Here is a 12,130-nt window from a genome sequence, read left to right on the forward strand (position 1 = left end):
TACACACGGTCGGACATTCTGACAACAAAATCTTTTGTCTGAAACTTGTGTTGTATACACACGGTCGGACAAAGTTGTCGGAAAATCAGATCGTTCGTAACGTCATGACATTATTTCGTTACGATGGGACTATGTTCAGGCCAGTAGCCAATAGCTTTGGTCTAGGAATTTGATCTGAGCATGGGTGGCACTTTGTCCGATCGGAATTCTCTACAAACGATCGGACATGGTCCGATCGGAACATGTTTTCGGAAAATTTTATAGCCCAGCTCTAAAACTTTGTCGGTCGGATATTCCGACGGAAACAGTCCGATGGAGCCCACACACGGTCGGATTATCCAACAACATGGTCCGATCTGACCATTTCCATTGGAATGTCCGACCGTGTGTACAAGGGCTTAATGTGATTTGCGCATTAGCATTTTTGTTTTCACGGACCTAAACGCAGCTCTGTTCAATCCAATATGATCCTAAACTTGGGGACATTTAGCTCCATTTATTAGAATAGCCTTCAGGGACATAAAACTGTAAAATCCTGCATTAAGGGAAGAGTATTTTTGTGTATTTTTTTTACACATATAAGACCTCTTTCACACTGAGGAGGCGGGTCCATTAGCGCCACTACCATCGTTTTAGAGGTGCTTTTTGGCCGCCAGCAGGGTGCTTTTAACCACTGCTAGCGCCCAAAGAAAGGGTTAAAAGCACGCGTGTTGCAGGGCTTGTTGAAGCACTTTTAAGGGGCTTCAGAAGTGCTGCCCATTCCTTTCAGGGCAAGGTTGGTATAGGAGCGCTGTATACAGTTGTCCCACACTGCCCCAAAAGCAGGACTTTTTTTCCTGTCCAGCGAGCACCGCCCCGGTGGGAAAGCACTCGGGCTCTCACACTGGGAAGGCATGAGAGGCGCTTTTCAGGTGCGGAAACACCTGAAAAACGTCTCGGTGTGAAAGGGGTCTAAACGCCTACATTTGTCTAAAAGAGTGTGTCCATCTGCGTTTGCACTTGTGTCTGGAATAAACACAAAAATGAAACACAAAAGTATACTATGAGCTATTGCATGCATTTTTACACTGGATCTTTCTGGCAGCAAGATCCAACTTTTATATTAGTATTTAATTATGCCCATGTGCATGAGCCAAGTGACATTTTTAAGAGATCAAGTGCCGCAGCAGACACAGGGACTGTCTGTGCTACTTATTTGCACTAATAGTTACATTTCAGGACAAGCTTTCGGGGTATTCTACCTAGTTTTCTGCCCAAGGAGGGGGCAGACCACTATCCTAAACATGTAAACCCAAAATTAAAAGAGTCATGGACAGTTTTTAACTCTGTTCTCGCAAGCGCACTAATATGGCTAGAGTCACCTTAAGTATGATGGAAGGTTCTTTTCATAAATCGTTATGTCACCTAAAGTCACCTTTCACACATACTCGGCAGAGTGACTCACTAAGAGGTAACTGATCCTCGTGTTCTCTTCTTTGTACCCAGGATCTATATATAAATACCATTAGGATGCCCTTGCTTTAATGAGAATTGCGAACATCTCAGTCTTTTGTCATTGAACTAATTTACATTGAATTCTCTATTATGTATCTACAATTATCATTCACCTTGTCTGGGTTTGGTCTGTTAAATATGCTGATGGAAGTGTGCTGGCTATATTTAGAGGTGAGAGCATAAGGGTGATTGGGGATGAAGGCTCAGAGTACATGAAAGAAATGTTCTTAGCTATAGAGAAGGGGTGGGAGCAGGGTCTTGGTTAAGCTCATCCTCTCTCCCCCCCCCCCTCCCCTTCACTCATCCAGATCCTTAGTTCATAGAACTCTGCTTGCCTTCTACTATCCTCACACTTCTACAAGGAGTTGGGTTTCAGTATCTGAAGGCTCCATCTAAGCTTGGAGACATAGAGCCACCATGACCCGTGTGTCCGTTCAAGAACCCGTTAAAGTGGATTCCCCAAGAATCTCAAGAAGGAAAATCCAAAAAAAAGAAAAATTAGGTGTGGACGACCTCTGTTTTACTGGTTGATGGAATATTTAAGTGTACCATTTCGGTGGATGCTATCTCTACTGCTTATATGGTTGGCTTATCTCTGCTAATTGGTGGGATCAAGGTGGACTACAGACACTGGCTGGCCTTTTCCAAACTAATCTTTGAATGTAGTTATACTTTTTTCATTCATTTTTGAGATCTGTGCCAAAGGGTTTCAGACCAGATACTTTTATGGGCCACAGGGCATATTGTGGAATTGGGAAGGAGTTAAATGTGTGGAGGCCCATGGCAACCAATTGGGTTTCCTACAAAACAAGATATTTGATTGGCTATTGCAGGCTATACTTTTGCACAGTATAGGTAAAGTTGTCATAACTCCGCCTCACATTGTAGTCTTATGAAAATGATATTTGTGTTATTGATGCAGAATGCTGTATATTGCTAGAAGGTGACCGTTTTATGATAAATAGAGCAAGATTCCAGCACATTCTAAAAAATGTTTAGGAATAGAATGAAGCAAAACCTTATATTTTAAAAGTGTTACATTAATGTTTAGTGATTTGGCCTGCCCACAATGGTCACCAGAATGAAAAACATGATGAAAAATGGTTAGATAGAATTACAAGATATAAAAAATTAGGAGTTAGCTGTAGAAAGCTGTGCTTTTGTTTGGTAATACGTTTTTTGCATGTACTATGTTAAGAATTTTTTTCCATGGTTGATCCAGATATAAATGGTAAATATGAAACTCCATACTGATGTATTCCCCTTGTTCAGGGGTATAGACGTATTCAAAAACTGCTGTTATCCAGAGACTCCATTTCACCTGTAACTGATCTGCCTATAATCTGAGCTTCTGTATAGAGCTTTTAGGGAGTAAAATCAACTTCTAACATTAGAAAGCCATCCTTCAATCTGAATTTTATATATATATATGTATATATATATATATATATATATATATATATTTATTTATTTTTTGCACATGTAATTTGTACCGTGACCACCCATAGCAAAGTCTTTGGTGTGTAAAAAAAAAATATATATACACACATATATATATATATATATATATATATATATATATATATATATATGACCTTTTTACGATAGTAACCTGAAAACAGAATTCATCAATCTGTGGAAATCTGTTTGGTTACTTTGGGTTCATTGTGCTTTGCTGCTTTATTATACATCTAATTATGTCTTTTGAGAGGGTAATGCAAAATATGAAATTTTATGCATCCCACTAGGTATCAGATAAGCTGATTTCCATATAGAACAAAAAAAAACACAGCCGTCATACTCATTTTTATTTGCATAATTTATTTATCTAAGTATATTTAAGTTCTTGTTGTACAAATATTAACCAGGACTGAGGGGACAGGACAATTAATTGAGATGTATAAATATTTTGTATTGCAATGTTGATGATAGATAGATAGATAGATAGATAGATAGATAGATAGATAGATAGATAGATAGATAGATAGATAGGGAAGCTGGAGGCAGCAGAGGCAACACAAGTGAGTGGAGATTATTGTTAGATTAGAGGTGGTGGGAGTTGGACATAGCAGAGGGGACACTTGTGGAGTGTGGATTTTTGTTAAAGCAAAGGTGGCAGGGGACAGAGGCAGCAGAGGGGATATCTAAGGAGTGGGGAATATTGTTGGAGCGGAGGTGGCAGAGGACAGAGGCAAGAGAGGGGACACTTGTTAAGTGGCGGAGATTGTTTGAGCAGAGGTGGTGGGAGAGAGGCAGCAGAGAGGACACTTGTTGAACAAGTGTCATTGTTAAAGTGGAGGTGGAGGAGGACAGGGGCACCAGAGAGGACACTTGTTGAGTAGAGTGAATGTTACAATGGATGTGGCGGAGGACAGAAGCAGCAGAGAGGACACTTGTGGAATGGTTGTAGTTGTTGAGTAGAGGTGGTGGGAGAGTGGTAGCAGAGAATATATTTGTTGAGCAAGGGGAGTTGTTAGAGGGGAGGTGGTGGAGGGCAGGGGCAGCAGGGGGGACACTTGTGGAGCAGAGTGAATGTTAGAGTGGAGGTGGTGGAGGACAGAGGCAGCAGAGATGACACTTGTTGAGCAACAGTGATTTTTAGAATGGAAGCGGCAAAGGGCAGGGGCCCTACAGGGGACACTTGTGAAGTGGTGATTATTTGTTAGTGCAGGGGGGACAGAAGCAGCAGAGGGTACAATTGTTGAGAGGTGGCGATTGTTGGAGCAGTGGTGGAAGGGGACAGAAGCAGCAGAGGGTACAATTGATGAGAGGTGGTGATTGTTGGAGCAGAGGTGGAAGGGGACAAATGCAGCAGAGGGTACAATTGATGAGAGGTGGTGATTGTTGGAGCAGTGGTGGAAGGGGACAGAAGCAGCAGAGGGTACAATTAATGAGAGGTGGTGATTGTTGGAGCAGAGGTGGAAGGGGACAGAAGCAGCAGAGGGTACAATTGTTGAGAGGTGGCGATTGTTGGAGCAGTGGTGGAAGGGGACAGAAGCAGCAGAGGGTACAATTGATGAGAGGTGGTGATTGTTGGAGCAGAGGTGGAAGGGGACAAATGCAGCAGAGGGTACAATTGATGAGAGGTGGTGATTGTTGGAGCAGTGGTGGAAGGGGACAGAAGCAGCAGAGGGTACAATTGTTGAGAGGTGGCGATTGTTGGAGCAGTGGTGGAAGGGGACAGAAGCAGCAGAGGGTACAATTGATGAGAGGTGGTGATTGTTGGAGCAGAGGTGGAAGGGGACAAATGCAGCAGAGGGTACAATTGATGAGAGGTGGTGATTGTTGGAGCAGAGGTGGAAGGGGACAGAAGCAGCAGAGGGTACAATTAATGAGAGGTGGTGATTGTTGGAGCAGAGGTGGAAGGGGACAAATGCAGCAGAGGGTACAATTGATGAGAGGTGGTGATTGTTGGAGCAGAGGTGGAAGGGGACAGAAGCAGCAGAGGGTACAATTGATGAGAGGTGGTGATTGTTGGAGCAGAGGTGGAAGGGGACAGAAGCAGCAGAGGGTACAATTGATGAGAGGTGGTGATTGTTGGAGCAGAGGTGGAAGGGGACAGAAGCAGCAGAGGGTACAATTGATGAGAGGTGGCGATTGTTGGAGCAGTGGTGGAAAGGGACAGAAGCAGCAGAGGGTACAATTAATGAGAGGTGGTGATTGTTGGAGCAGAGGTGGAAGGGGACAGAAGCAGCAGAGGGTACAATTGATGAGAGGTGGTGATTGTTGGAGCAGAGGTGGAAGGGGACAGAAGCAGCAGAGGGTACAATTAATGAGAGGTGGTGATTGTTGGAGCAGAGGTGGAAGGGGACAGAAGCAGCAGAGGGTACAATTGATGAGAGGTGGTGATTGTTGGAGCAGAGGTGGAAGGGGACAGAAGCAGCAGAGGGTACAATTGATGAGAGGTGGCGATTGTTGGAGCAGTGGTGGAAGGGGACAGAAGCAGCAGAGGGTACAATTGATGAGAGGTGGTGATTGTTGGAGCAGAGGTGGAAGGGGACAGAAGCAGCAGAGGGTACAATTGATGAGAAGTGGTGATTGTTGGGGCAGAGGTGGAAGGGGACAGAAGCAGCAGAGGGTACAATTGATGAGAGGTGGTGATTGTTGGAGCAGTGGTGGAAGGGGACAAATGCAGCAGAGGGTACAATTGATGAGAGGTGGTGATTGTTGGAGCAGAGGTGGAAGGGGACAGACGCAGCAGAGGGTACAATTGATGAGAGGTGGCGATTGTTGGAGCAGAGGTGGAAGGGGACAGAAGCAGCAGAGGGTACAATTGATGAGAGGTGGCGATTGTTGGAGCAGAGGTGGAAGGGGACAGAAGCAGCAGAGGGTACAATTAATGAGAGGTGGTGATTGTTGGAGCAGAGGTGGAAGGGGACAGAAGCAGCAGAGGGTACAATTGATGAGAGGTGGTGATTGTTGGAGCAGAGGTGGAAGGGGACAGAAGCAGCAGAGGGTACAATTGATGAGAGGTGGCGATTGTTGGAGCAGTGGTGGAAGGGGACAGAAGCAGCAGAGGGTACAATTGATGAGAGGTGGTGATTGTTGGAGCAGAGGTGGAAGGGGACAGAAGCAGCAGAGGGTACAATTGATGAGAAGTGGTGATTGTTGGAGCAGAGGTGGAAGGGGACAGAAGCAGCAGAGGGTACAATTAATGAGAGGTGGTGATTGTTGGAGCAGAGGTGGAAGGGGACAGAAGCAGCAGAGGGTACAATTGATGAGAAGTGGTGATTGTTGGAGCAGAGGTGGAAGGGGACAGAAGCAGCAGAGGGTACAATTGATGAGAGGTGGTGATTGTTGGAGCAGTGGTGGAAGGGGACAGAAGCAGCAGAGGGTACAATTGATGAGAGGTGGTGATTGTTGGAGCAGAGGTGGAAGGGGACAGAAGCAGCAGAGGGTACAATTGATGAGAGGTGGTGATTGTTGGAGCAGTGGTGGAAGGGGACAGAAGCAGCAGAGGGTACAATTGATGAGAGGTGGTGATTGTTGGAGCAGAGGTGGAAGGGGACAGACGCAGCAGAGGGTACAATTGATGAGAGGTGGCGATTGTTGGAGCAGTGGTGGAAGGGGACAGAAGCAGCAGAAAAAAGACTTGTGAAGTGGGGGTGATTGTTAGAGTGCAGGAGGCAGGGGGCACTTAGGACCGGGATAATACACTGAAGATAGACACATATCATTGTCAGTGCTGTTTTGTGAAACCAGTGATATCATATAAAAACTTACATTACTTTCTTTGCTTCCTTTTAGCTCCTACCAGTGAGCCCACTCAGCTGACAGTGGATGATGTCAGTGACACCAGCGTCGTACTGAAGTGGAGACCTCCGGAGAGGATTGGTGCAGGAGGACTGGATGGCTACATCGTGGAATACTGCAAAGAGGGTTGTAAGTGTTACACTCCCATCAGCTCTAAGAATCTGAAGAATGAACTGTCTGGTCTGGACACTCTCAGGGTTTACACATATGTTACAGGAAATGTTTGTCCCTGTAAATGCCCCCAGTGACATTCTATACCATGACTGCCTCCTTTCCTCCATCCAATTACATTTGCTTTGTGTAATTATTTGTCAAGCGATAGAAAGATATGAGCACATCTCATCTATAAAACATAGACAGTAGAATAACTGTAAGAATTGCCTAAATCCACCAGAGAGCCCTAGACTTCAGTCTTGAAGAACAATGATGGCCCATCTTTTTTTTTTTTTTTTGTTTTGGATATGGTATGGAAAGGTTTAAAACCCCTGTGAGGTTTTTGATGCTGTCTGTGTTCACACCTGGGGGGTCCACCTTTTTGTTGTTCTTGGTCACCATTGACATGGGACAGAAAGTTATGGGAAATACAAAATTGTGTGCTTGTCACTGGAAGGAACGGAAAGTGACGAGAAACCTGTAAACACCTCTTCCAGTCTAAACTTTGGGGAGATTTCCTCTCACATAATTTTGCTATTGTGTGCAGAACAGAATGTCAAAGGAAAACCCCCATAAGACCCAAAAACAAAATCAGACAGGAGTTTTAACTAATCTGTACTCTATCCAAAACAAAAAAAATGATCTTTGAGATACACTTTAAAGTAGCCATTATCAACCCTCCAACAAACTCTAGGGTTTCTCTTTAATAAAAGGTTGTCCTTAAACTTTAGCTGATTGATCTTCCATTCTATGGTTCCTGAACTAACGCCACTTGGCATAGCCATCAAGCATGACACCAATGATTTGTTTAGCTGTCTGTAAGTGTGGTATTCTTCCCACTCACAACCAATGTAATGGGACATTCTTCCTACAGACCATCAATGTAAGGGGACATTGTTCTCATTGACCACCAATATAAGGGGAATTCTTTCCACTGACCACTAATAAAAGGGGACATTCTTCCCACTGACAACCAATGTAAGGGGAAATTCTTTCTACCAATCACTGATGTACGTCAAAGAAAAAGGTGGTGTGGTTGGGCAATGGAATGGGCCCACATCCCAAATAGTCAAGAAAATGGAGAAAACACACCCTACTGGACTTTTTACGGGCATTATTATTCTGCATTTTTTCAATCACTAAAGTTCAGGCCATTTTTCCTATTGATCTCCAATGCATTGGTTTTAGGTTCCCCTAAACCATAAAAACATTTGAAAGGTTGCTCTGGGGTAAAAGGGGTGAGAAAGGCTGCTTTGAAGGAAACCTGCACTGATAATATGTAGACTGTTACTGCTGCAGGCTACTTAGAATGCCAGTTGCCTGGCTATTATGATAATCCTTCTGACTTTTAATAAGTATTCAGATCAGAAGTTTTAATTTCACTCTGAGACACTGAACATGAACACAGATTAGAAAGTCATAGTACCGCTAAGATAGCCAAGCAACCAGCAGGAGTCAGCCATGGAAGCCTCCATCTTTCTCTCAGTGTATATAAGTTCAAAACCTTTAGATACAGTAGAGTTTTGTTATGGGTGTAACATTGGGAAGATGTTCCTTACTTCCTGTCTTAAGACCCTCATTAGAGAAACAAAGTCTTAATGGTGTATTAAGGAAAAAATCACAGAGCTATTTGTCCTGAGAAACTGCATGCACATTCATTCTGTGTGTGCACCTCGGGGTAAAAATGAAAGGTTAGTAAGCTTTTTTGTTTGTGGGTCGAATGTTGAATGTTCCTTATTCATATAGTAATCAAAAAAAATACTACATTATGACAACTATAAGGAGCTGATGATCATAGTAAATTTGTTTTTATTTAATCACTAGCCCCATCTAGTGGCTATAATGCAGTATTTTCTTCACTCACTCAATTATCTATGATGAATAACATTTGTCCCAGAAAGAAAATAGTCTAATAACGTTTGTTTTGGTCCAGATTTGCACAGAACAAATTTACATGCAGTTTTTACATGACAACTCTTTATAAATTCACCCCTTAGACACTTGTCACAGAAACAGGTGTCCCCATTGGATGGGGTGTGGGCATTAACAACAATAAATACCTGGCAGATGTTCTAACCCACCACTCTATGAAAAGGCAAACAAAATTGCCTTTGGATACACTTTAATCTAGGTCTAGTTAGAACTGGTGTTTACATGGTGGCTGATCTGTAAGTGACAGCACAAAGATCTGGAAAATAGACAGTGATGGATTTAGTGTCTGTCATCATTGGCACATTATGTGCTCCTTATGTAGGTACAGGATCATCCCAGATTGTCCCTGACACTAGAGATCAGATTAGAAGCTTATCCCTTTCAGTTCCTCTATGCCTCTTCAAAACTGGGTCCCTGCCATCCTAAGCGCTCCGGCCTTATTGTAGCCCCCTGGGACCCAGGGTGGATGCCAAGGATGAAGACTAATATAATCCAGGCTCACTAATCCTGTTATCATTAATCAGGTGCTACCTGAGCCCCTCACTAAGTATCCATTTACTGCTGACCACCACCCAACTGATAATGATTTCGTAAGGTTTGGGTAGGATGTTTGCTGGGCTATGTCACCAAAACCCTAGCATCTCTACATGGTCCTTAAAGTCCGGTGAAGCATGCAGAACGTGCCTGTGTGCCCAAAAGACCACTAGGAGGATTTACAGTACACTTTACCGGAGGGTGGCACCACCTATCCTCTTCTACCATCTGTAATAAAATAAAATGACTAATGCCCCGTACACACGAGAGGGATTAAGTCTGACAGACCTCCAAAGGAGTTCCGCCGGAGTTCCGCCGGAGTTCCGACGGAGTTCTGGCGGACTTTTCGACCGAACGGACTTGACCACACACCATCACACCAAACTCCGACGGAGTCGAACGTGATGACGTACGACTGGATTCGACGTAGGAAGTTCCTAGACAGTAGCCAATAGCTGCCCTAGCGTCGGTTTTAGTCCGTCGGAGTAGCACACACACGAGCGGATTTTTCAAAGGGGACCGGGTCCGGCGGAGTTCCGTCGGGAAAATTTAAAGCATGCTTCATTTCTAAAGTCCGTCAGACTTTAGCTTCGCTAAAGTCCGTTGCAGCCCACACACGATCGGATAGTCCGCCGGACTCAGTCCGTCGGAGTTTGGATGTCGAAAAGTCCGCTCGTGTGTACGGGGCATTAGAGAACCCGGTATCTAATATCCTGGCTGCAGGAGTTGGGGTGAAGCATCAAGCGTTTGCGAGATGTATGAAGATCAAGAAATGAAGGAGTGTGTGCATTCTTGGCAGACGCGTAGGTTTTATTTATAAACATTACCCGCTCTGCTGTGCTGCTAAGCCCAAAGCAATTTGCCAACACATGCATTAATGTGCCAGCTCCGATCAAGCCAGTTGTTGGGTATTTTTATACAGTACAGCCAGAAAGTGCAAAAAGCATGGAGGGCACAGTACAATCTATTGAACTATATGCACAGCAGTGCATTGTGATGTTATAGCATGCCTAAAGGCACTGCGCTGTGCAAAAATGCAACATGTCCTTTTATTATTTTCATGGCACACCAATGCAGCATGTTGGTGTAAACTGAAGCAATAGGATAAGGCAAATTGCCCAATGGGCTGGTGTGAATAAGCATTAAGCCATAGCCTCATAACTGCATCTAGGTAAGCTATACCTAAAGTCAAAACTTTTTTTTTATTTTGAATAAACTAGGTGTTCCAAAACACATACATCGTCTTTCCTAAGAAAACCGGTCCGCAATGGATCACTTTTCAGTGGGCATTTGATAGGCAACAAGGAGGCTATGGGGTTGATTTACTAGAGGCAAATAGACTGTGCACTCTGCAAGAGCAGATTCTCCAGAGCTTAGTAAATGAGCAAAATCTCTGATGAATTCCATCATCCAATCATGTGCAAGCAAAAATGCTTTTTTTTTTCTTTCTTGCATGTGATTGGGTATTCTTTGTAAAGTGAAACGGTACCTCATTTACTAAGCTCTGGAGCAACTGCACTCATAGTTTCATAATTTCATAGTTAGTCCATCCAGTTCAACCTGAGTGAGTGTCTACAATTGTCTCTATCCCTGTACATTGAACACTCATGTCTATCCCTACCCTCAAGGATCCCACAATCCAAGGTCCCCATTCATATACTAGGGCCAATTTTGGACAGAAGCCAATTAACCTACCTGCATGTCTTGGAATTGTGGGAGGAAACCAGAGTACCCGGAGGAAACCCACGCAGGCACAGGGAGAACATGCAAACTCCAGGCAGGTAGTGTTGTGGTTGGGATACGAACCAGCAACCCTTCTTACTGCTAGGTGAGAATGCTAACCACTACACCACTGTGCTGCACTGTCGATTTGCTTGTAGTAAATCAACCCCTATATATCACTTCCTCACCTCCTGTTTTAATGCTCAAATTGCAGATCCATCACTTTGAAACTGCGTGCAATGCACATGGTTGCAGGGCGGTGGGGGCGCGGCCCTAGTCACTTGAATGAGTTGCATGCAGCGGCGGTAATGCCCACCAAATGTGACATGACGTTTGCTATTTGCCATGACATGTGTACAGCCCGAGTGTCTACATTTCTGTGTTTAGGTTGACGATTCGGAGCAATAAAACTGCGACTCAATCTACTTTTATTGCCAGACTGGCTTCCCTTGTGAATAAGCCCTTAAGGAGAGTTAGAACTGCTGTCTGGGCATTAAGGAGATTTCCCTTTATTTGCTGTTCTATAAGCTCAGCAGAAAACCAGTGGATAGCTTTATAATGGAAGGGCTCATTCACTCTAGCGGTTGGGGGGCGGTAAAACCTTTGCGGTTGAGCCACATTTTTACTGCCTCCAACTGCTACCCCTTTAAGCTGCAGGGACAGCAGCCTGGGGTGTACACATGTCACGGCTGAGATGGTTTGCTTGGCAACCGCAGCAGGAATGAGACCCCCGCTTTCGGCGGGCATATCACCTAATGAACGTGTCCCATTCAAGTGAGTGAGGCTGCTCTGCGAGCGCTTTGCCACTAGGTGGGATGTACACGTTTGTGGGGTGCTAGTACGGGGTTCAAGGGGTTGAAGCAAGCAGTGAGGAGGCAGTACAACACCCCCTTACGGCCTGTGAAATGCTCTTTGAAGAGCGATTGGAACACGGCAGGCGGATGTAAAGGGAAGTGTGTCCGTTTACATTCAACTAACGCTGAGTCCATCTAGGTCCAAGAAAAAAAATGGAAAAATGTTTCTGTCCTTTTCTGTTTTTTGG

At 44.4% G+C, this 12,130-nt stretch overlaps 1 protein-coding gene across 1 annotated transcript in view; it reads left to right on the forward strand.

Moving 5' to 3' along the window:
• The window catches only part of MYBPC3 (myosin binding protein C3), a 207,008-nt gene that overhangs the window by 162,330 nt on the left and 32,548 nt on the right, over positions 1-12,130 (forward strand). Inside the window, exon 23 of the mRNA XM_077461101.1 lies at positions 6,742-6,876. Coding sequence (XP_077317227.1) covers positions 6,742-6,876 — 135 coding nt within the window. The remainder of the gene's footprint in view (positions 1-6,741; positions 6,877-12,130) is intronic.

Source organism: Lithobates pipiens, unplaced genomic scaffold (assembly GCF_037356315.1).
Source record: "Lithobates pipiens isolate NorthernLeopardFrog02 unplaced genomic scaffold, aLitPip1_a1.2 Scaffold_10, whole genome shotgun sequence".
In the NCBI taxonomy this organism is placed as follows: Eukaryota; Metazoa; Chordata; class Amphibia; order Anura; family Ranidae; genus Lithobates; species Lithobates pipiens.